The 22,516-nt window shown below is 51.5% G+C and overlaps 1 protein-coding gene and 1 long non-coding RNA gene across 4 annotated transcripts; both read right to left on the bottom strand.

Annotated features, from left to right (window-relative positions):
* Positions 1–6,414: 6,414 nt before the first annotated feature.
* Positions 6,415–12,263, bottom strand: LOC136353478 (uncharacterized). Its single transcript, XR_010736839.1, has 2 exons — positions 8,633–12,263; positions 6,415–7,974 (listed from the first exon to the last, which is right to left on the bottom strand). It is a non-coding gene; the product is annotated as an uncharacterized lncRNA (long non-coding RNA).
* Positions 12,264–14,363: 2,100 nt separating this feature from the next.
* LOC136353479 (uncharacterized) lies at positions 14,364–20,787 on the bottom strand. 3 transcript variants are annotated; one of them, XR_010736841.1, is made up of 3 exons: positions 18,172–20,787; positions 18,016–18,081; positions 14,364–17,362 (listed from the first exon to the last, which is right to left on the bottom strand). XR_010736841.1 is itself a non-coding variant. In XM_066304474.1 (2 exons), coding segments are annotated over exons 1-2 (1,065 nt in total). In that variant the 5' UTR covers positions 20,563–20,787; the 3' UTR covers positions 14,364–17,361. The 3 variants fall into 3 exon arrangements, 1 of the variants encoding a protein (XP_066160571.1); XR_010736840.1 differs by having other exon boundaries at positions 18,016–20,787; XM_066304474.1 differs by lacking the exon at positions 18,016–18,081 and having other exon boundaries at positions 19,499–20,787.
* Positions 20,788–22,516: the final 1,729 nt, after the last annotated feature.

A 22,516-nucleotide genomic window follows, 5' to 3' on the forward strand; every position in this document is an offset into this window, starting at 1 on the left:
GTCATGGCAATTAATGAGTCTAAATAGCCTAGGCTATGATCGTCACCATAATAAAAAATAAGCATATAACATGCCAAGAGAATGACCATTAAAAACTAGTCATCTCAAACCAACCCAAACAGCTTTTGCAGCCTAAAAAGGCTTAAAAAATAGTATAACACTTTTCTGTCAGGTACCTTTTTGTTTGCATCGTAGTAATTCCAAGGAATTATCTAACCGCGTCAAAAAGGATTTTATCAGCATTGGGCCATATCGCGGTGAGCAAAAATTGCCGAAGCAAAAATGCCTAAGTCACTACAGAGCACCACTTAGCCACGTCGGTAGCAGAATTGGGCTGAAGTACTGTTTTAGGCCCAGGCCCATTAGTACTCCCGATACCCTAATAACATCAAAGAGAAACGAAACGTCTCTTCGTCTTCCCCGCCGAGACTCTTGCCACTTTCCCCATTTCCTGCTACAGTGCAAGACTGCGCCGGCAAAGTTAGGGTTCACCGATTTGCTCCAATCCGTCCTCCAAAACTCCGCAAAAATCTTCCGCACAGCCACCGCATCGATCCCCCATCCATTTCCAACCATATCTCATACCAAATCACACCATCCGGTTCATATTCATGGTGGAAGAGAGAGAAAGCTTCGAGAGTCAGTGGGTGCCCTCCGATGTAACAGAGGAGAACCTGAAAGAGATGGTGGCGCATGACGTTCTTCCAGCGAAAGAGATCATTGGATGGCGTCCAGCATTCGGCGAAGCATTCCCGACCCCCGATACACATGAAGTCGTGGTATTTTCTCATTTCTTCTATGGTGGATTTTCTCTTCCAACCTCAAGATTCTTCCGGGGAATATTAGAGTTTTATGGGATCAGATTGCACCATCTAAACCCCAACTCTATAGTTCACATTGCCAACTTCATTCATGCTTGCGAGGCTTTCCTGGGTATAAGACCGCATTTCGCCTTGTTCCGTTGCATCTTCTTCCTCAAACCCTAGCCAAACAAGAGCAAACCATGCGTAGTTGGGGGAGCTGGATTTCAACTGAGAGGGACCTTGAGCCAAAAATATTTCTCCATGCCTTTCAAAACCTCGAATAAGGGTTGGCACGCAAATTAGTTTTATGTGCAAAATCCCGAACCAGCTCTTCCCGAGTACTCCTGCCTTCCTCCAGTGTACCAAGATACTTGGAACTCTCTTCCAATAGGAGAGGAAGCTGCTCAAGCACTTGCTCTGATGGATCGTATGCTGAATCTGAAAGAACAGGGCCTGCAAGGGGAACAGATTACTCGGCATTTTATCAAGAGCCAACTAGCCCCAATCAAGGAAAGATCTCGCACGGCCTTTGAATTCGACGGCAAGCATGACCCCAACCGTGAAGATCCTGAATCTCTTGAATTCAAGGTTATGAAGGAAAGAATGTATAAAATCTTCTCGAACGCAATCGTAGTCAGCTATTCGCACTTGCTACCAGTGGTGCCGTACAATGCCTTCAATCCCCCTCCACCGGTACGTATTTAATATCTCAACCTTTCTCAAAAAGCACGCTTTCATCATCTACAAAGTTGGCTGAAAAACTTGAATTGTTACGCCCAGGAATTTGCCTTGATGAAGTCAGACCCTCCAATCGCTCAACGCCGCTCATCCCGTCAACCGACCGGGCAAGCTAGTGGGGGGCCAAAAATTCGGTCGGATGTGCAACCCAACCCCACAAGGTCAACCACTCAGTTAGACTCTCGGAAGAGGAAATCGGTGCTGACCGACGATGAGGGTCATGACACCAAAAAGCCCGGCAACAAAAAGGAAGGAGCCGAGAGACAGCCAAAGCAAGCCAACTTAAGGAAGAAAACATCCAGTCGTCCAATGCCAAAAATAAGGAAGTCATCCAGGTATGTGTCATATAACAACTGCCTCTGTGTCATCCGTCATTCTTCATTGTAGCAGAGCTGAGAACATATATCGAATTTGCAGAAAGCCATATGACATAGATCCTTCTAGAAAAGACTCCACGCCGACTGGCACGAAGACTAACCCCTCAGTGGGGACCGGGCCGACTGCCAGAGATCGCCCGAGTAAAGACCAACCAGCATCTGTCAATACGCAAGCTAGCAACGAGACCCCGACTGGAAACCAGTCAGCCGAAGCTAACGTTAATGCTGAACAGGAGCTGCCGACTAGGAACCAGTTGGGCACAACTCAAGACGAAGATATCCCGGAGGCAGAGGCCCAAGCCGGCAGCCCTCCTAAGAAAGATGCCAACGCTGACCCGGGATCTATGTCTCCCGTTAAAGTGCAAGGACCCTCTCGTCCCCACCCAGAAATAATAACAGGTAAGCTATTCCTCCGAATCCATCTTGATCTAATAAACCTTCTTCATCCATCTAATCATCGTCCATGAATATATAAGGCCCAATTATTGGTGACGAAGAAGAGGTCCTCCAGATTCAGTCAGCTGAGGATTCTCGCCCACCTATATTGGTCAAATGGTGGGATGACGATATGCAGCCTCAATGGATTGTGATCAACAAGCAAAAAGAAGACGAGGAGTTATATATGTTGAAAAAGGCTCTCGGCCAAGCCACTCGTCTTGTAAATGTAAGTCTTCTCATACATGCCTTCTATCATCCTGTCGCCCACCTTGCTGAATAAGGATACTTTCGTATTGCAGAGAATCCACCTCAGGAATGAGGCAAAGACCACAACCCTTGAGAAATTAGTTCCCAATCTTGGAACTCTGGAAGCTACCAGAGATCAGCTACATGAGGCCAAGGAGCTTGCCAAGAAAACTGAGCACGACCTGAGAGACCAGATCGACGAGCTCTAAGATTCCAACTTTGAGCTGAGCGGTTCATCAAAAGGTAACTCTTCTCATTGCTTGACTCGCTTCATGTGCGAATTCATGTGCGACTGACCAAGAGGGAACAATATAGCATAAACTGCCAAGATCTCCGAGCTGGAAAGGCGAGTTAAAGCTCTAGAAAAAGACAAGGCTGAACTGACGAAGCAAAGGGACTCGGCCCTGAAGGACGTTGAAGGTACCCATGGCCGAATCACCGAAAAATATTCTTATCTTCATACTTACTCGCTGACGCAAATATATATGTGCAGATCACAAAATCAAATCCCAAGCTCAATTCGACGTCTTGGTTAACAAAATCAAGAGTCTTGAAGGAGCTAGAGATGAGGTCGCCAACGCCGCTACACCACTCGTCCAAGCCATGTTCTTCAATAACAATGGTCCGAGTTCATTTGATGCTGACGAAATCTTCGACAAGCTGAGAATTGCTCCGGATACATATTTTAAGAATATCAAGGAGGCTAGAAATATGGGAGCAGGCCTGGCGCTTGCGATGACCAAATCCTTGTACCCAAAGATAGACATTGAAGCCGTTGACGGTTTTGCAGATGGGACAAGCGAAGAAGCTGCTCTTGATCTCATCAGTGAAGCTAAAAATGCCGCCAACAAGATAGCTGCTGATGTTGTTGAAAGATTCCAGGAGACCGACCTCAGGCCGACTGGGTCAGCTAACTCTGATGATGAAAAAACTGACTAACATTGTATTTGGATGATGATGGAGGGACAATTTGTACAATACTGATAAATGTATGCTATGCTTGATGATTTAGACTCGGCTTCTGATTTCTTAAAAGTTTTATCAAACCTTATTGAGCCTAAAACCCGCAAAAGTTATTTAAAACTTTCAGTCCTCATTGACTAAGTCAAAAAACCAAACAGGGCAATGATATATCAAGTAAGCAAATTGAATTGATAAAAATCACACTCCATTATTATTATGATAGCCCCCGACTGATAACTCAAGAAAAAACTTGATGTTAGCAGTCAGAGAGATAATACAAAAAGCAATGCCTAAGCATAAAAATGACGAAGATGCTCGATATTCCAAGAGTTGTCAACATGAGTACAGTCTTCACGCTTGAGTCGATACGATCCTGGCCGAGTAACTTCAGAAATTATGAACGGTCCTTCCCATAAAGGGGACAGCCTGTGCCGATCTCGTGTAGTTTGAAGTTTCCTCAGAACCAGGTCACCAACTAAGAAAGCTCGCATCGAACGTTGCGGCTGTGATAACGTCGCAACCCTTGTAAATACCGAGCCAACTGAATTAAGGCTGCTTCACGGGCTTCTTCCAAATGGTTCAGATCATCCACTCGGTCTTCTTCGTAGCGTTCCTCCCGGAAGTTGCGAAATCGTAAGGATTCAAATTCTACCTCACTCGGCAACATTGCTTCCACGCCATAAACCAGAAAGAATGGCGACTGACCGGTAGCCCGACTGGGAGTAGTACGCAAGGACCAAAGTACAGATGGTAGCTGATCCACCCATTTGCCAGCGTAGGGGCGCAATTGGTCAAAAACTCGGGCTTTTATTCCCTGAAGTACCATACCATTAGCGCGTTCAACTTGTCCATTGCTCATGGGGTGTGCTACGGAGGCATAACAAATTTTGATGCCGAAGTCCTCACAGAATTCTTTAAATACTCCGCCTGTGAATTGAGTGCCGTTATCAGTGATGATACGATTTGGTACCCCAAACCGGTGCACAATGTTGATGAATAAATCTCTAGCTTTGTCTGCCGTGATTGTAATGACCGGTTTAGCTTCAATCCACTTGGAAAATTTATCAACAGCCACAAAGAGGTGAGTATAACCACCGACTGCCTTTTTGAACGGCCCGACCATGTCAAGCCCCCAAACCGCGAACGGCCAAGACAACGGGATGGTTTGCAACTTGTCGCGACCGGAAAAATTGCATTTTCCCGAACGCTAGTGTATTAATCCCCGTCCCAGGAAAAGCTGGGGTACACCATACAAACATGATATAAAAGACACATCTTTATTATATCGATAATATTTACATTATTACAAAGGCACTTAAGGCCTGACAATCAAAAATAAACAGCAGCAGACTAGCGGGCCTACGGCTCCATCTTCACAGGCGCTCAACTGGGGTATAAGCCAGGACTCCACCTAAGACATCTTCTCCAAAGCTTCTCTTACTGAAGAGGGGAAAGATTGAGCAAGAATGAGTACAACCACAGTACTCAGCAAGCCACACCGGCGGATGCACGATTAATGCAAGGGGGTACAAGGGGTGATGATATAGGGGTTAAGTTTTGCAGTAAACAGCATTTAAAAGTCACTTAGTTGCCCAAAGCCATTTTATAAAGACGATCCTAGAGCTACACAGTATTATTAATCAAGGCCGTGAACCCACACGAACCTGCCTTAACCCAAGGCCTACGATGATTCAGACCGAACTGGCAACCCGACCCTGGGTCCCAGCTCGTTCCAAGCCAACCCAGGCCAACCATTCCACATTTTAGTTGTTAAGCAGGTTTTAAGAATTAAAACACTAACTTGGGTACATTGCTTGGCTTGCCCATAACCGAGGGCGCGGCTATTCGAATAGATTATACTCTGGTCAGAGGTGTACATCTTTACCCACAAGACACATCTTCCTCACGTGTAACCACGTGCCACATACCACCACGGTATACGGACGGAAGACGTGACATAGTTTCCAACCCATCCTAGCCATAGACAAGAGTACCGACCCAACCCCACCTACGGCCGGAACCTCCGGGACAGGTAGGCAGGATTGAGCCCCTAGCAGCAGGACACCAGCCCTGTGCCATGACATCTCGACTACCGGGCCGCAGCTCGTGTAGCCTTCATTTGTCCTAGAGATGTCCATCGACCCCCGACTTCGTCCATCTCCATCGTGTACTTTTGTTTATAACCAGACTGAGCCACAAACTAAGCCTTACCCACTAGACATGTGGAAGTACGGTAGTGCTTTGCAACAGAGGCCCGAGCTTAATCCTTATAGTGGCCGGGGTGCTACTTCCCACAACTGGCATGCACCCAAACCCCACCGAAAAACAGGTTTTAGGGGCTTTGAAAGAGGAAGAGAGGGGTATGTCCAATTCCACCATAAGCCAACCATTCCATAGTGTCCAAATGATATGAGAATTCCCAAAGTCTAAAGTTATAAAAACCACCTAATGTTGTCCTATTAACCAGCGAAGCACCTACCTAAGTTCATACTAGTGGAACCATAAATAGAGTACCCACTAGTTGGGGTTTTATTTTCCTAGGGTGAACAAGGTAATAATAACAATAGCAATAATAATGTCTTAACAATGATAAATAGGCATGGCTAAATAAAACAGTGATAACGCGGGAATTTAAATAAAGCGATAATGCATTAATTTAAATCAAAATAATTTTATAAACTGGGATTCAATATGCTCAAGGATGATGTGACTTGCCTTGCTCAGAGAGAACGGCCTTCCGAACCTTCGGCGACGACCGCGAACCACGCTTCGGGAACCTCCGGAACGACAGAAGCTACGCGAAGCACACAAGCAAAGCTACAAGCCTATAAAGAAGCAATAACAATACATAAAAAGAAAGCACACGGTTCTTTAGGTTATAACAAACATTAGGAGACTTGAACGGGTCGATTCAGAGTTCGTATGACCAAGATATGATCATCCGAAGTTTAATGCTGTTATATGGAGATTTGCGGATTATTATAATTAAGCTTTGCAACTATGTCACGCCCAGAAATTCCCGAATAGAATTCCAAGCAGAATGTGCATTAAAATCCCCGTCCAGGACCAGCCGGGGTACACAAACGACAATGTTGACATTCAGATCCACGTCTTACAAACATCATAAAAGTCTTACAAAAAATGCAGCGGAAAACAAAAGAAACTGGAGCTAAGCCTTGACTAAACTGCAGCGGGAACACCACTCCACAGGCATCCTCGACGGCACGGACGAAGCCTACTCCTCGGGGAAACCTTCATCTGACACATACCCGTCCTCTGGGGTTGGGAAAAGTAGAGCAAGACTGAGTACTACCCACTGTACTCAGCAAGTCATACCGGAATAGGGGTATGATGCAGGGAATTAACAAAGAAGAGCTAGAGTGGTTCATTTGCATAAATACTGGCATTTATAAACAGGAATTTAATGCGAAAACAGTTGTAATAATTAAGCAGTATTAAACATCCGCTGTCCAACGCTAACCCACGTTGCGACAGGCCCAACCATCCACCTAAACTATCCAAGTTCAACAGATTACACTAGGGTGAGACTAATCACGGTGAATCTGGTTGACCGCCCATAACCGCGGGCACGGCTATTCGAATAGTTTTACTCTGATCAGAGGTGTACAACTGTACCCACAAGACACAGCCCCACGACACGTTTCCGTGCGCCGACATGCCACCACGACATCCCGGAAAGAGGCCGTGACAGGACCCTTCGCATAACCCCCTCTAGCCAAGCACACCACACCTCAGGTTTCACCCCCGTCCCCAGCGGGCAACGGGCAGTCCCCTCTCGTGCCTAGGTGAATCCGGAAGCGACAGAGGCCGTCGCAGGGCCCGCCCCGCTCCATCACGCCCACCCTTGCCTGGATGCGTCGACTAGAGGAAAGTTACACTACAAGCCCAGCCGTTGCCCACGCTGGCTTGTGGTAAGTACGATAAATTCTTCCAGGGCATCCCGCGAACCGGTCCTTAACTGCCATGGGTGCGACCAGCAAAACCATGCACCCACAGCCCACCATGTGATTCATTTTAATTAACCAACACTAGAGCGGTGGTACTAATCCAACATTACCATTAGAACCAACAGTCTAATCATTAATATGATTTTCCCCATTGTGAACTAGTTGAACTAAGCATGGCTAAGCAATTCCTAGTCCAAACTCTAATCATGTTATAACCCAAGCTAACAAAGGAGCATGGTATCAAAATAGCATGGCTGTAACAAAAGGTAACCATCCCATAGTAATATTGCAAAACAAATGCGGTATTTGAAAGAAAACATTAGGACATTTGCAATATAGGATCAATATGATCAAGTGACAAGCATGACTTGCCTTGCTCTGCTGCTGGAGGGACCTCGGCGACTATCTCGAAGTACACCGGAGCGTCGGAGGGATCGGAATCTAACGACATACAAAGCAAACATTGCAAACAGGCTATAAGACTACTGAAACAGAGAACAAAACCATTTTTAATGGATTCTACACATTTTCCTTGATTTACTGAGACTTGAATGGGATTAAACGGAGCTCGGATGAATTAGTTATGATTTTTAGAAGATTCACTGTGTTTATTACTATAAAAGAAAAACCTTAAATCATTTATTGCGCAATATTAACCAGGGCTGACGTCAGCACGGAGGGGTGCGGCGCCGACATGCGGGACCCACCGGTCAGCGACCCGGGAGAGAGAAAGGGGTGGCGGCTCGCGGGCCCACTAGTCAGTGGCACGGGAGAAGGAAGGGGTGGCGGCGCCACGTGGCGGCCGGACCGACGGCCCCGATCTACCCTTGCCGATCTACCCAAGGGTAGATCGGACGGCGGCGGGAGCTCGCGGCCGGGGCGCGCGGGCACGGCGCAAGCCGAACCGGCGACCATGGCGCCGGCGGCGCAGCGCTCACGCGGCGGCGGCGCGCATGCGGCAGCGGCGCAAGGCGACGGCCGACGGCGACCGACCGGCGGCGGAGAGCGGCGGCTAGAGGAGGAGCGGCGGCTACGCAGCTAGGCGGCGACGCGGCGGCTAAACGGTGCGGGAGAGAGAAAACGAGGAGGAGGGCCTCACCGACAACGGTCGACGACGGCGGGCGACGGAGGACGATGGCGACGGCGGGACGAGCTCCGGAGCCTCCTAACGAACAAAAGGAGAGGGGTTAGAGAGAGAGAAGGGCGCGAAAGCGCGAGGGCGCCGGCCGAAGGCGGCGGCCATGGCGTCACTCACCGGCGCACGGCGGGGATGGGTCTCCGGCGGCGAACCTCAACGGAGGAGGGGTGGACGAGGTGGACCTCAGCCGCGCGAATCTAACGGCGGCGACGGCGCAAGACGGCGGCGAGCCTAGCGGCGGCTAGCGGCGGCCGGAGTAGCAAAAACGGCGGCGGCGGGTGGTTGCACGGCGCGGGAGCGATGGGGAGCTCGGGAGAGGTCGGCGAAATGGGGAAAAAGCGAGAGGGGGCGCCGGTGATGCTTAAATAGGGGGAGAGGGGGCCGGACGTGGCCGGGAGAGGCGGGAATCGCCGGCCGACGCGGGGGAGTGGGGAGGAGAGAGAGGCGGGATTCGGTTTTCGAATCCCGGCCATCTCGGGCGCGGGCGCGAGCGGGAGAGAGAGGGGAAAAGGCGCGGAGAGCGCGGCGCACGCGTGGGCGTGGTCGACGTGGCCCGGAGAAGGCGGAGGCGTGGGCGCGGCGACGGTTGTGGGCGCGGCGGCGCGTCGGAATCGGCGGGAGGAGGGAGACGGGCCCGACAGGTGGGCCCCACCTGTCGGCGACCCCGAGAGAGGAGGCAGCGGGGCGGCCTGGGCTGCCGGACTGGGCCTCGGCCTGCGGCCGGCCCAGCAAGGAGGAGGGAAGGAAAAAGGGAAATGGGCCGACGGCCCATTTGACAAAAAGGAGGAAAAAGAAAGGAAAAAAGAAAAAGAAAAGGAAAAAGGATTTTTCCCTGGAATAAAAACATTGCTTGCTTAATTTTAATTGGTTAAAATTATTTCTAGAGCTCTGAAAATTCCACTAAAAATCCTGTTAATGAATTTTGACATGTAGAACTCAAGAAAAATTCCACATGTCAAGTCCGATTATTATTTGCATTATTTTCTTAGGGTTTTCTCCTGATTTCACCTGCATTTTCTTAGGGTCATTTATAAATTACAATTTTGGCTTGGGAGGAAAACTTCGGGGTGTGACAAACCTACCCCCCTTAAACGGAATCTCGGCCCCGAGATTCGGAGGAGCTGGTGAAGAGGTGCGGATGGGCGGCTTTCAACTCATCTTCCCTTTCCCAGGTTGCTTCCTCTTCTGAATGATGACTCCACTGAACTCGGCAAAACCTAGTGACCTTATTTCTGGTCCTCCTTTCGCTGGTATCAAGTATGCGAACCGGCTTCTCCACATATGTTAGGTCCTCCTGGATATCAATGTGTTCCGAATCAGCCTGTTCTTCAGGTACCCTTAAACACTTCTTTAATTGGGACACGTGGAACACGTCATGGATGCCGATCATATTGGATGGAAGTTCTAACTGATAAGCAACTTCTCCCCTTCGTTCCAAAATTTTGTATGGTCCCACGAAGCGTGGTGCCAACTTGCCTTTCGTCTGAAAACGGTGAACTCCCCGGAGCGGAGTGACACGAAGATACACGTAATCTCCTGCCTCAAAAGTGAGCTCCCTTCGACGGTTATCCGCGTAGCTCTTCTGTCGAGACTGAGCAATCCTCAACCTTTCCCTGATGATTCTGACTTTCTCTTCTGCTTCCGCTAATACTTCTGTTCCGAACAGTTGACGTTCGCCTGTCTGATCCCAGAAGAGAGGTGTGCGGCACTTCCGGCCGTACAAAGCTTCAAACGGTGCCATCTGTAGACTGGCCTGGTAGCTGTTGTTGTACGAGAATTCCGCGTATGGCAAGCTTTTGTCCCAAGCTCCACCAAAATCAAGAGCGCATGCTCTCAACATATCCTCCAAGATTTGATTGACTCGCTCGGTCTGACCATCAGTTTGCGGGTGATAGGCCGTGCTGAAGTTTAAACGGGTCCCCAATTCTTCCTGAAGTTTCTGCCAAAACTTTGAGGTGAACTGACTACCTCGGTCGGATACTATCTTCTTGGGTACCCCATGCAAACACATGATCCTTGCGAGGTACAATTCTGCCAACCTCTTTCCCGTATAGGTGGTATGTACTGGTATAAAGTGAGCAACCTTAGTGAGTCGATCCACGACTACCCAGATTGAATCGTGACCCAATGATGTCCGGGGCAGTCCTGTTATAAAGTCCATTCCAATCTCCTCCCATTTCCATTCCGGGATTTGGAGAGGTTGGAGTAAACCTGCTGGTCTTTGATGCTCTGCTTTCACTCGTTGGCAAACATCGCAGAGTGCGACGAATTCAGCTATTTCTCTCCTCATGCTGACCCACCAAAATTTTTCTTTAAGGTCTTGGTACATTTTGGTGCTGCCTGGGTGAATGGAGTACTGGGTCTGATGAGCCTCGGTGAGTATCAGATCCTTCAGTTCCTTGTCGTTAGGTACACACAATCTTTCTCCCATCCAGATGGTGCCATGCTCATCTTCGTGGAAATCCCGGGCTTTTCCGACTCTCATATTCTTTTTCAGCTCTGCTATCTCAGAATCATTTACTTGAGCTGCTCTGACTTGATCCACGAGAGTAGGCCGTGCCTCCAGAGCGGCTACGAACCCGTGTTCAACAATTCCCACGTTGAGATGTTCAAACTCCTGCCTCAATTCCTCACACATGCCCTCGACGCATAGGGCAGTGCAGTAGCTTTTCCGGCTTAAAGCGTCTGCCACCACATTGGCTTTACCCGGGTGGTAGTGAATACTCATGTCATAGTCTTTGATTAGCTCCAACCATCTTCGTTGTCGAAGGTTTAGGTCCGGTTGGGTGAAGATGTATTTCAGACTCTTATGGTCCGTATATACTTCGCAGCGGTTTCCAATCAGATAGTGCCTCCAGATCTTCAAAGCATGAACCACTGCTGCCAATTCCAAGTCATGAGTTGGATAATTTCCTTCGTGTGGACGCAACTGCCGCGAGGCATACGCAACCACTCTGCCCTCTTGCATTAGGACACATCCAAGTCCGTGACGGGATGCATCACAATAGACTTGGAAGTCTTTCGTCGGGTCGGGCAGAATCAATACTGGTGCGGATACTAACTTCTTCTTGAGCTCCTCAAAACTCTTATCGCACTCAGCTGTCCATTTAAACTTCTCATCTTTCTTAAGCAACTGAGTCATGGGTCGGGCGATCCTGGAGAAATTTTCGATGAATCGGCGGTAATAACCTGCCAGTCCTAGAAAACTCCGAATCTGCGACACGGTCTTAGGTGGGGTCCATTTGGTAACTGACTCCACGTTCGATGGGTCGACTGCCACACCCTGAGCTGTAATGACATGACCCAGAAATTTTACTTCCGTCAACCAGAAGTCACACTTGCTGAACTTGGCGTATAGCTGGTGCTCCTTCAACTTTTCGTGTACCAGACGGAGATGTTGCTCATGTTCTTCCTCGGATTTTGAGTAGATAAGTATGTCGTCGATGAATACCACAACAAACTTGTCCAGAAATTCCATGAACACTTTGTTCATCAGATTCATGAAGAATGCGGGTGCGTTGGTAAGTCCGAAAGACATAACCGTGCACTCATATAGCCCGTACCGAGTGGTGAAGGCCGTCTTCGGAATATCCTCTTCCCGGATTCTCAGCTGGTGGTAGCCTGATCGCAGGTCTATCTTAGAAAATACTTTAGCTCCTTTCAGTTGATCAAATAAATCGTCGATTCGCGGCAAAGGATATTTATTCTTGATTGTGACCTCGTTGAGTGCGCGATAATCAACGCACATCCTCTTCGTCTTATCCTTTTTCTCCACAAAAATGACCGGAGCGCCCCAAGGTGAAGTGCTTGGTCGTATGTACCCTTTCTGCAGCTGCTCATCAACTTGCTTCTTGACCTCTGCTAATTCGTTGGCCGCCATTCTGTATGGTCTCTTATAGATTGGAGCAGTTCCCGGTGCCAAGTCAATCCGGAATTCAATCTCTCTCTTGGGTGGCATGGTAGTGAGGTCTTCGGGGAACACTTCTGGATACTCGCAGACTATGGGTATATCTTCCAATTTTCTCAAGTTCTTCTCTACGGTATCCACTGGGATTTCCGTCTCAATCTGATTCAACGAGACCCCTTTCTTTGGTGAGACTAGAGATTTGTACACCACTGTTTCTCCCTTCTCGTTGGTCAGGGTGACTGTGCGACTCGCACAATCGATGACTCCCTTAAACTTGGTCAGCCAATCCATCCCAAGAATGACATCTAGGTCTTTGGATTCGAGAAGAATGAGGTTGGCTAGAAATGGTGATCTTTGAATTTCTATTGTTATAGAAGGGCTGAATTGAACCGAAGTGGAGCTATTCCCTGGGGTATGAACCCGCATCGGTGTGCTAAGTTCCTCTCTTATTAACCCATGCATCCCGACAAATTTCTTCGAGATGAAAGAATGCGTTGCACCAGAATCAAAAAGTACTGTTGCAGGGATTGAGTTAACAGGAAACGTACCCAGTACGACCTCTGGTGCTGCTTGTGCCTCCTCCGCAGATGCGTGGTTGACACGAGCCTGGATAAACCTTGGTCCGGCACGCCTGGGCTTCGGGCATTTGTCAGCGAAGTGGCCAAGCTCGCCACAGTTGAAGCAGGACCCTGGTTTTGCTCCCGTCTCCTTCTTGGCTTGTGCGGGCTGGCCTGACTGTGCCGGTGCCACTGATGGGCGTGGAGCTGCACCGCGGTTGGGCTGACTTCCATGGTGGTTCTGACTGCCACTAGTGCCCTGGTGGAAGTTGCTAGGGTTGAACGGGCGGTGCTGACGGACGATCATGGTGGTAGGTCCACCCTGCTGTCCGGGAGTGAAGCGCGGCCTCTGGTGACTTCCCTGATGTGCCCTGAACTGAGCGGCCTTCCTCTTCCTGTCCATCTTGTTGCGTTGGTCCTCCTGACGGATTGCCTTGTCAACCAGCCTCTCAAAGTCGGCGTAGTCCCCAGATATCAGTTGGTTGGTCAGCTCGTCATCCAGACCCGCCATGAACTTCTCCTGCTTCTCGGCGTCGGTGCGGACATCCTCTGGTGCATATCGCGCGAGGCGATTGAACTCATGGAGGTACTCTGTCACAGTCCTGTTGCCCTGATGGAGCGCCCGGAATTCCCTCTTCTTTTGTGCCACGACCCCGTCTGGCACCTGTGCCTTCCTGAAGCTACGGCAGAACTCTGCCCATGTGACTTCAGTACCCGGTGGGCGGGTGGCCATGTGGTTGTCCCACCAAGCTGACGCAGGACCCTGAAGCTGGTGTGTGGCGAAAGCGACCTTCTCCTGATCATTGCACTGCAGGAGGTTCAGCTTCTTCTCTATGGCATGGAGCCAGTCGTTCGCCTCCATAGGGTTGGTGGTGCTGGAGAAGGTGGGTGGCCTGACGCGTAGAAACTCTGGCAACTTGGACTGAGGGGGAGGGGGACCAAACTGCTGGTGCTGCTGCTCGGCGTGCTGCATCATCCTTTGGTGCATCTGCTGGTGCTGCTGCTGCATCTGCTGCATCATGGCTGCTATCATCTGAGTCTGATGTGCCATAACTTGGGCAAGGGTCGGATTCTCGGGAAGTGGTGGCGGACCATTGCCAGAATCACTGTTGGGGTGCACACCATCAGCGCGTTCTTCGCCGTTGCTGCCCTCGCCTGTTGCACGGCTACCATTCCTGGTGTAGACCATCTGGAGGGAAGAGCAGACGGGGAAGAGAAGAAAAACAGATGCTCAAGAACTAAGCTTTATTACAAAGGAATTAAGACTGCAATTGTTCTGATCTGAATTAAAAACACTTAAAAGAGCAAGCAAACATCCTTATTAAGACAGCCATATCATAGGCACATGATATCGACCGTCAACTGACCCCAAACAAACAGCCTAAACACGCAAACTAACAACCAGAAGCTAGACCATCGATAAACTAATGGGAAAACGAGCCTAATGCTCGGAACGGCTCCTGCGGTCGGTGGAGTCGAAAGCGTCCTCCTGCTCGTCACCTGGTCCCTCTGAACGACTCCTGGAGCCTGACAGATCAGTCTCGCCGCTGCCACTGGGAGTAGCAGACAACCAACCTCCGGTACCACTGGCTGAACCTCTGGCGGCTGATGCTGGAGCGAAGGAGAGAGTGAACGCGGGAGCTGGAGCTGGAGCTGCAGGAACTGCGGGCGGAACTGAAGGTGCTGCGGGAGCTGCTGGTGGAGGTGGGTTCCTGGGCGCAAGCTGGATGCGCACGGGTGCAGTCGTCGTCTTGCGGGGCGTGGTGCGGATCCGGACTCCTCCTGGCGCTGGAAGACCCTTTAGCTGAGCGTTCTCCTTCTTCAGGCGCGCTATCTCGTCCTTCAGAGCGACGATCCTCATGAGCTTCCCATCGTTCAAGGCCTTGGTCGCCTTGTGCAGGTCCGAGTGCATCCTGTCCAATCCCCTTATCACAGCACACATGTGACCAAAGGTGGTGTCGTTCTCGCCAGCTGTCGGACGGAAGGAGCTGACGCCATCACCATGGGCTCGACGGGGGTGGTAGCGGTACGCCGTGTCGTGGAAGATGTAGTCGTGGCGCTCCCGTATTCTGGCCATCATCAAGTAGGCTGCCTCCTGACAGGCGTGATCTGCTGTGCCTCCAGATGCCTCGACCGCCATGTTAGCGAGGCAAGTCCCCACGTAGCCATGGACCTCCAAGCGGACACGGTGAGGAAGCTCGCCGCTCAGGAATGGTCGTGTACTCCGGCGCGTTGGGGTAGCCCACTACCAGTGTCATGCGTGCCAGCTCTGCCACAAAGTCGATCATGCCTTCTCCGCGGTGGTTGGGTGGGTGACCGGCCATCTAGAGAAGACAAAGGAGTAGGATCAATGCATGCTCAAATCCAAATTCAAATAAAGCAATAAAGACTCAAATAAGGGAAACGAACCAGAGCGAAATTTTTATGCATAGGTCATATTGCATGAGAGCGAATAAATAAGACAGACTCACATAACGACAAAATAATGAGAAATTAGATACATATTAATAATAACAAACGAAGCATAAACACCTTGCAACCCATGTTATAGAGCTAGGACCTAATGCATTTCACCCATCAAATCCCAACTGACTGACGAATAAATCCCAATAATCTTACTAAAACCCTAAACTGACTTGTTTTGAAAAAATCTCACTTAAACAAGCGACAAGATTTTTCCCTCGAACCACAAGAACAGATCCCAATTTTCCCGGAACAAATCCAATTGCAAAGAACATATGCAATGAAAAGGATTCAGAGGGCTCTTAGGTTTTTCCATTTGGCTTGTCCTACGGTCAAGGTCGGCTCTGATACCAACTTGTCACGCCCAGAAATTCCCGAATAGAATTCCAAGCAGAATGTGCATTAAAATCCCCGTCCAGGACCAGCCGGGGTACACAAACGACAATGTTGACATTCAGATCCACGTCTTACAAACATCATAAAAGTCTTACAAAAAATGCAGCGGAAAACAAAAGAAACTGGAGCTAAGCCTTGACTAAACTGCAGCGGGAACACCACTCCACAGGCATCCTCGACGGCACGGACGAAGCCTACTCCTCGGGGAAACCTTCATCTGACACATACCCGTCCTCTGGGGTTGGGAAAAGTAGAGCAAGACTGAGTACTACCCACTGTACTCAGCAAGTCATACCGGAATAGGGGTATGATGCAGGGAATTAACAAAGAAGAGCTAGAGTGGTTCATTTGCATAAATACTGGCATTTATAAACAGGAATTTAATGCGAAAACAGTTGTAATAATTAAGCAGTATTAAACATCCGCTGTCCAACGCTAACCCACGTTGCGACAGGCCCAACCATCCACCTAAACTATCCAAGTTCAACAGATTACACTAGGGTGAGACTAATCACGGTGAATCTGGTTGACCGCCCATAACCGCGGGCACGGCTATTCGAATAGTTTTACTCTGATCAGAGGTGTACAACTGTACCCACAAGACACAGCCCCACGACACGTTTCCGTGCGCCGACATGCCACCACGACATCCCGGAAAGAGGCCGTGACAGGACCCTTCGCATAACCCCCTCTAGCCAAGCACACCACACCTCAGGTTTCACCCCCGTCCCCAGCGGGCAACGGGCAGTCCCCTCTCGTGCCTAGGTGAATCCGGAAGCGACAGAGGCCGTCGCAGGGCCCGCCCCGCTCCATCACGCCCACCCTTGCCTGGATGCGTCGACTAGAGGAAAGTTACACTACAAGCCCAGCCGTTGCCCACGCTGGCTTGTGGTAAGTACGATAAATTCTTCCAGGGCATCCCGCGAACCGGTCCTTAACTGCCATGGGTGCGACCAGCAAAACCATGCACCCACAGCCCACCATGTGATTCATTTTAATTAACCAACACTAGAGCGGTGGTACTAATCCAACATTACCATTAGAACCAACAGTCTAATCATTAATATGATTTTCCCCATTGTGAACTAGTTGAACTAAGCATGGCTAAGCAATTCCTAGTCCAAACTCTAATCATGTTATAACCCAAGCTAACAAAGGAGCATGGTATCAAAATAGCATGGCTGTAACAAAAGGTAACCATCCCATAGTAATATTGCAAAACAAATGCGGTATTTGAAAGAAAACATTAGGACATTTGCAATATAGGATCAATATGATCAAGTGACAAGCATGACTTGCCTTGCTCTGCTGCTGGAGGGACCTCGGCGACTATCTCGAAGTACACCGGAGCGTCGGAGGGATCGGAATCTAACGACATACAAAGCAAACATTGCAAACAGGCTATAAGACTACTGAAACAGAGAACAAAACCATTTTTAATGGATTCTACACATTTTCCTTGATTTACTGAGACTTGAATGGGATTAAACGGAGCTCGGATGAATTAGTTATGATTTTTAGAAGATTCACTGTGTTTATTACTATAAAAGAAAAACCTTAAATCATTTATTGCGCAATATTAACCAGGGCTGACGTCAGCACGGAGGGGTGCGGCGCCGACATGCGGGACCCACCGGTCAGCGACCCGGGAGAGAGAAAGGGGTGGCGGCTCGCGGGCCCACTAGTCAGTGGCACGGGAGAAGGAAGGGGCGGCGGCGCCACGTGGCGGCCGGACCGACGGCCCCGATCTACCCTTGGGTAGATCGGGTAGATCGGACGGCGGCGGGAGCTCGCGGCCGGGGCGCGCGGGCACGGCGCAAGCCGAACCGGCGACCATGGCGCCGGCGGCGCAGCGCTCACGCGGCGGCGGCGCGCATGCGGCAGCGGCGCAAGGCGACGGCCGACGGCGACCGACCGGCGGCGGAGAGCGGCGGCTAGAGGAGGAGCGGCGGCTACGCAGCTAGGCGGCGACGCGGCGGCTAAACGGTGCGGGAGAGAGAAAACGAGGAGGAGGGCCTCACCGACAACGGTCGACGACGGCGGGCGACGGAGGACGATGGCGACGGCGGGACGAGCTCCGGAGCCTCCTAACGAACAAAAGGAGAGGGGTTAGAGAGAGAGAAGGGCGCGAAAGCGCGAGGGCGCCGGCCGAAGGCGGCGGCCATGGCGTCACTCACCGGCGCACGGCGGGGATGGGTCTCCGGCGGCGAACCTCAACAGAGGAGGGGTGGACGAGGTGGACCTCGGCCGCGCGAATCTAACGGCGGCGACGGCGCAAGACGGCGGCGAGCCTAGCGGCGGCTAGCGGCGGCCGGAGTAGCAAAAACGGCGGCGGCGGGTGGTTGCACGGCGCGGGAGCGATGGGGAGCTCGGGAGAGGTCGGCGAAATGGGGAAAAAGCGAGAGGGGGCGCCGGTGATGCTTAAATAGGGGGAGAGGGGGCCGGACGTGGCCGGGAGAGGCGGGAATCGCCGGCCGACGCGGGGGAGTGGGGAGGAGAGAGAGGCGGGATTCGGTTTTCGAATCCCGGCCATCTCGGGCGCGGGCGCGAGCGGGAGAGAGAGGGGAAAAGGCGCGGAGAGCGCGGCGCACGCGTGGGCGTGGTCGACGTGGCCCGGAGAAGGCGGAGGCGTGGGCGCGGCGACGGTTGCGGGCGCGGCGGCGCGCCGGAATCGGCGGGAGGAGGGAGACGGGCCCGACAGGTGGGCCCCACCTGTCGGCGACCCCGAGAGAGGAGGCAGCGGGGCGGCCTGGGCTGCCGGACTGGGCCTCGGCCTGCGGCCGGCCCAGCAAGGAGGAGGGAAGGAAAAAGGGAAATGGGCCGACGGCCCATTTGACAAAAAGGAGGAAAAAGAAAGGAAAAAAGAAAAAGAAAAGGAAAAAGGATTTTTCCCTGGAATAAAAACATTGCTTGCTTAATTTTAATTGGTTAAAATTATTTCTAGAGCTCTGAAAATTCCACTAAAAATCCTGTTAATGAATTTTGACATGTAGAACTCAAGAAAAATTCCACATGTCAAGTCCGATTATTATTTGCATTATTTTCTTAGGGTTTTCTCCTGATTTCACCTGCATTTTCTTAGGGTCATTTATAAATTACAATTTTGGCTTGGGAGGAAAACTTCGGGGTGTGACAAACTATAAAACATGTGTAAGCGCTAGCCTGGAAAAGACAGGAAGGCTGCGCTGTTGACATGCGGACCCCACATGTCAACCTAAAGGACCGCGGTAGACCGAGTACACAGAGACGGTCCACGGGTCGACGGAAGCGGACCCCGTGTGTCAACTGAGGCGAGTGGCCGACAAACGGACTCCACTAGACACCACACGGGTTGCACACGTGGAGACCACGCGGCTACCGAGCGGGTACACTAACACGGTCACCACACGCACAAGCGAACGACTACCGACACCGGTACACGGGTACCGGGGTCGACAACCGCACAACGGGCACGGGCGACACCGAAAGGACGAGGACGGGGCAGTGAGGGAGAGGGATCCTTACCACCACGCGACGAGGCGTGGGAACGACAACGACGAACGGGCGCGGCGGAGGCGGCCGGGAACTACGGAGACGAACGGCGAGGGGACGACTTCGGCGGCGATCCTTGGACGAAGGCGAGACGCGGCCGGCACGAGGCTTGACGACGCGGAGCCGAGGACGAAGACGACGACGGGGCTGCAGCGGCCTTGACGAAACACCGAGGACGGACGAGGGCGGCTCGACGGAGGGACGAACGCCACAACGACCGGGAACGACGAGAGGACGACGACGACGACGACGACCGGGGCCGGCGAGGAGGCGACGAGGGCAGCCGGCAGTGGCTGCACGGAGACGGGGACGACGTGGAACACGCCGCTGCGATGACGATGACGGAGGCGGCGCCGCGAGACGACGAGCCGGGCGACCGACGGGACGTCGACGACGAGAACGAACGGAGACAACGACGATGGACCGCGGAGGGGTTCGGTCGAAGGGGAGGCGAGGCCGAGGGCGACCTTGCCGCTGCGATGCCGGAGGTGGTGGTGCCGCGGCTGACCGGTAAACAAGCGAGGAGGAACGGGCGGCCGGAGGACTCCGGCGAGGCGGGTGGAGGGGTTGGTGGCGACACGGCGGTGTTCCGGCGAAACCGAGGTGTGGCCGGGGAAGGAGACGATGCCACGGCGTCGACGAAGGAGACGGCGACGTCGGCCGACGCTCCGACGAGGGACAGCAGCCGGCTGGAGGGAGTACAGTGGCACCAATGCCACTGGTTGCCGGCGGGGACGCGTCTCCGGTGGTCTCCGCGTGAAACGGAGGCGACGCCGGTGGAGGGGAAGCAGCTGCGACGCTGCTGGCGGCGACGGCGCGACCGGACGACGCTCCGGCGAGGAGGGAGAGGCGGCTGGAGGCGGCCGGTGGCACGGGAGAGAGAGGACGACGGCGGGGAGAGGCGGGGCGGCCACGAGAGGGCGCGGGAGGGGGCTAAAACTGGAGAACGTACCGAGGTGGTTCCATTTTATTGGATGGGAGAGGGAGCCGGGCACGGGGAGGGCGGAACGGCGACGGGAAACACGGCCGGCGGCCATGGTTGGTGGCCGGGAAAGGCGCGGCCGTTCCCGACGATTGAAGGCACGAATCAAGGGGGAATTTGGGGGGGAATGAAAGAGGATGGAAAGGGGATTAATTCCCCCCAATTAATTTTGGAATCCCCGGTTTGAATGAGGCGGATTTGGAGGAGGGAGCGAGCTAGGTTTCCGGGAGAGAGAGAGAGGAGGCCGGGCGGCTGGAGGAAGGAGACGACGACCGGGCGCGCGTGCGGTGCGCGTGAGGGGGAGCCGGCTCGGGAGGCTGGGGCGGCTGGGTGGAGCGGCTTGGGCCGGGAGGCGGCCCAGGCGGAGAGGAGGGAGAGGAGGCCCGGGAGAGAGAGGGGAGGGGAGGGAGCTGGGCCGGGAGGGGAGGAGGCCCAAGAGGAGGAGGGAGAGAAGGAGAGGGAGAGAAAGAGAGGGAGGAGAGGGAGACTTTGGGCTGGGCTTGGCCCAAAGGAGGAAGAGGATTTATTTTTAGGTTTTTCTTTTTAATAAACTTTGATAATTGTTTTTGTTGCTTAATAATTATTTCCGGTGCTCTGAAAATTCAAGTAAAATTTGAGGGCTCCTTTTAGACCAAGGAGAATTTAACAAAAATTCTCCGGGCCACATTCGAATTTTTCTTATACGCATTTTAGTGTTTGCCAATTTCTTTTCGAATTTTAATTAATTCTATTATTCCTTTTAGAAAATGATTTTTATTTCGGGATGAATTTATCAGGACGTGACACAACTCCTGAGCTGGTAAATGAGTTTGCCGAGCGAAAAATTGACAACCCTCACATGTTCGCACAATTTTGTAGGCGTCGGACACAGCCGTGGGCCAGAAAAAAACCCTGCCGATAAGCCTTGCCAACGATGGTTCGTGCAGCAGCGTGATTGCCACAGATGCCTGAATGTATGTCCTTCAGCAATTGTCTTCCCTCCTCCAAAGATACACAGCGTTGTAGGATTCCTGATGGAGTTTTCTTGTACAGCTCAGACTTATGAATAACATAGAGTCTGCTGCGTCTGGAGATCCGCTCAGCTTCATCTTTATTTTGAGGGAGTTCTTGTTTGGTCAAAAATCTTATGAGAGGCTCTCTCCAGTCGGCTTCAATCATGTTTACATCTTGAGTGTCCGTAGCCTCGATTATTTCTTTCTTTGGTACAGTTGGCTCATAAAGGTGCTCAACGAATATGTCAGAAGGAGCTGCTTCTCGCTTTGAACCGAAATTAGCCAGTCTATCGGCTGCCTTGTTATTGTGCAGAAGAACATGAGTAAGCTCAAGTCCATCGAATTTGTCTTCCAACTTACGTACCTCCTGTCGGTAAGCGGTCATATTATCATCGAGGCAGGACCACTCTTTCATAACTTGATTAACGACCAACTGAGAATCTCCACAGACTATCAGACGCCGGATTCCCAAAGAGATTGCAATCCTTAATCCGTGAAGAAGTGCCTCGTATTCCACCACGTTGTGAGACGCAGAAAAATGTATCCACAATACGTAGCTCAATCTTTCTCTAGTCGGGGAGATTAAAACAACCCCAGCTCCAGTGCCTGAAAGTCTCTTCGACTCGTCAAAATGCATGGTCCAATACTCCATCTTCTCCTCGGGCGTGTCTTCTTGGCACTCAGTCCACTCGGCGACGAAGTCGGCTAAAGTTTGGGACTTGATCGAAGTTCGCGGCTTAAAGGATATATCCAAAGACATCAATTCTAGGGCCCATTTTGCGATCCGTCCATTTTTTTCGCGATTATGAAGTATATCGCCGAGTGGGAACGATGTGACCACCGTGACCGAGTGACCTTGGAAGTAGTGAGATAATTTCCTGACGGTAATTAAAACACCATATAATAGCGCTTGGAGTCGGACAAAACCTCGCTGACGAAGTAGATTAGTCGCTGGACTTTCTGAACATAGCCTTCTTCTTCACGCTCAACAACCAGGACTCTACTCACAACCTGGGA

The sequence above is a fragment of the Oryza sativa genome, chromosome 10, assembly GCF_034140825.1.
Source record: "Oryza sativa Japonica Group chromosome 10, ASM3414082v1".
Lineage (NCBI taxonomy): Eukaryota > Viridiplantae > Streptophyta > Magnoliopsida > Poales > Poaceae > Oryza > Oryza sativa.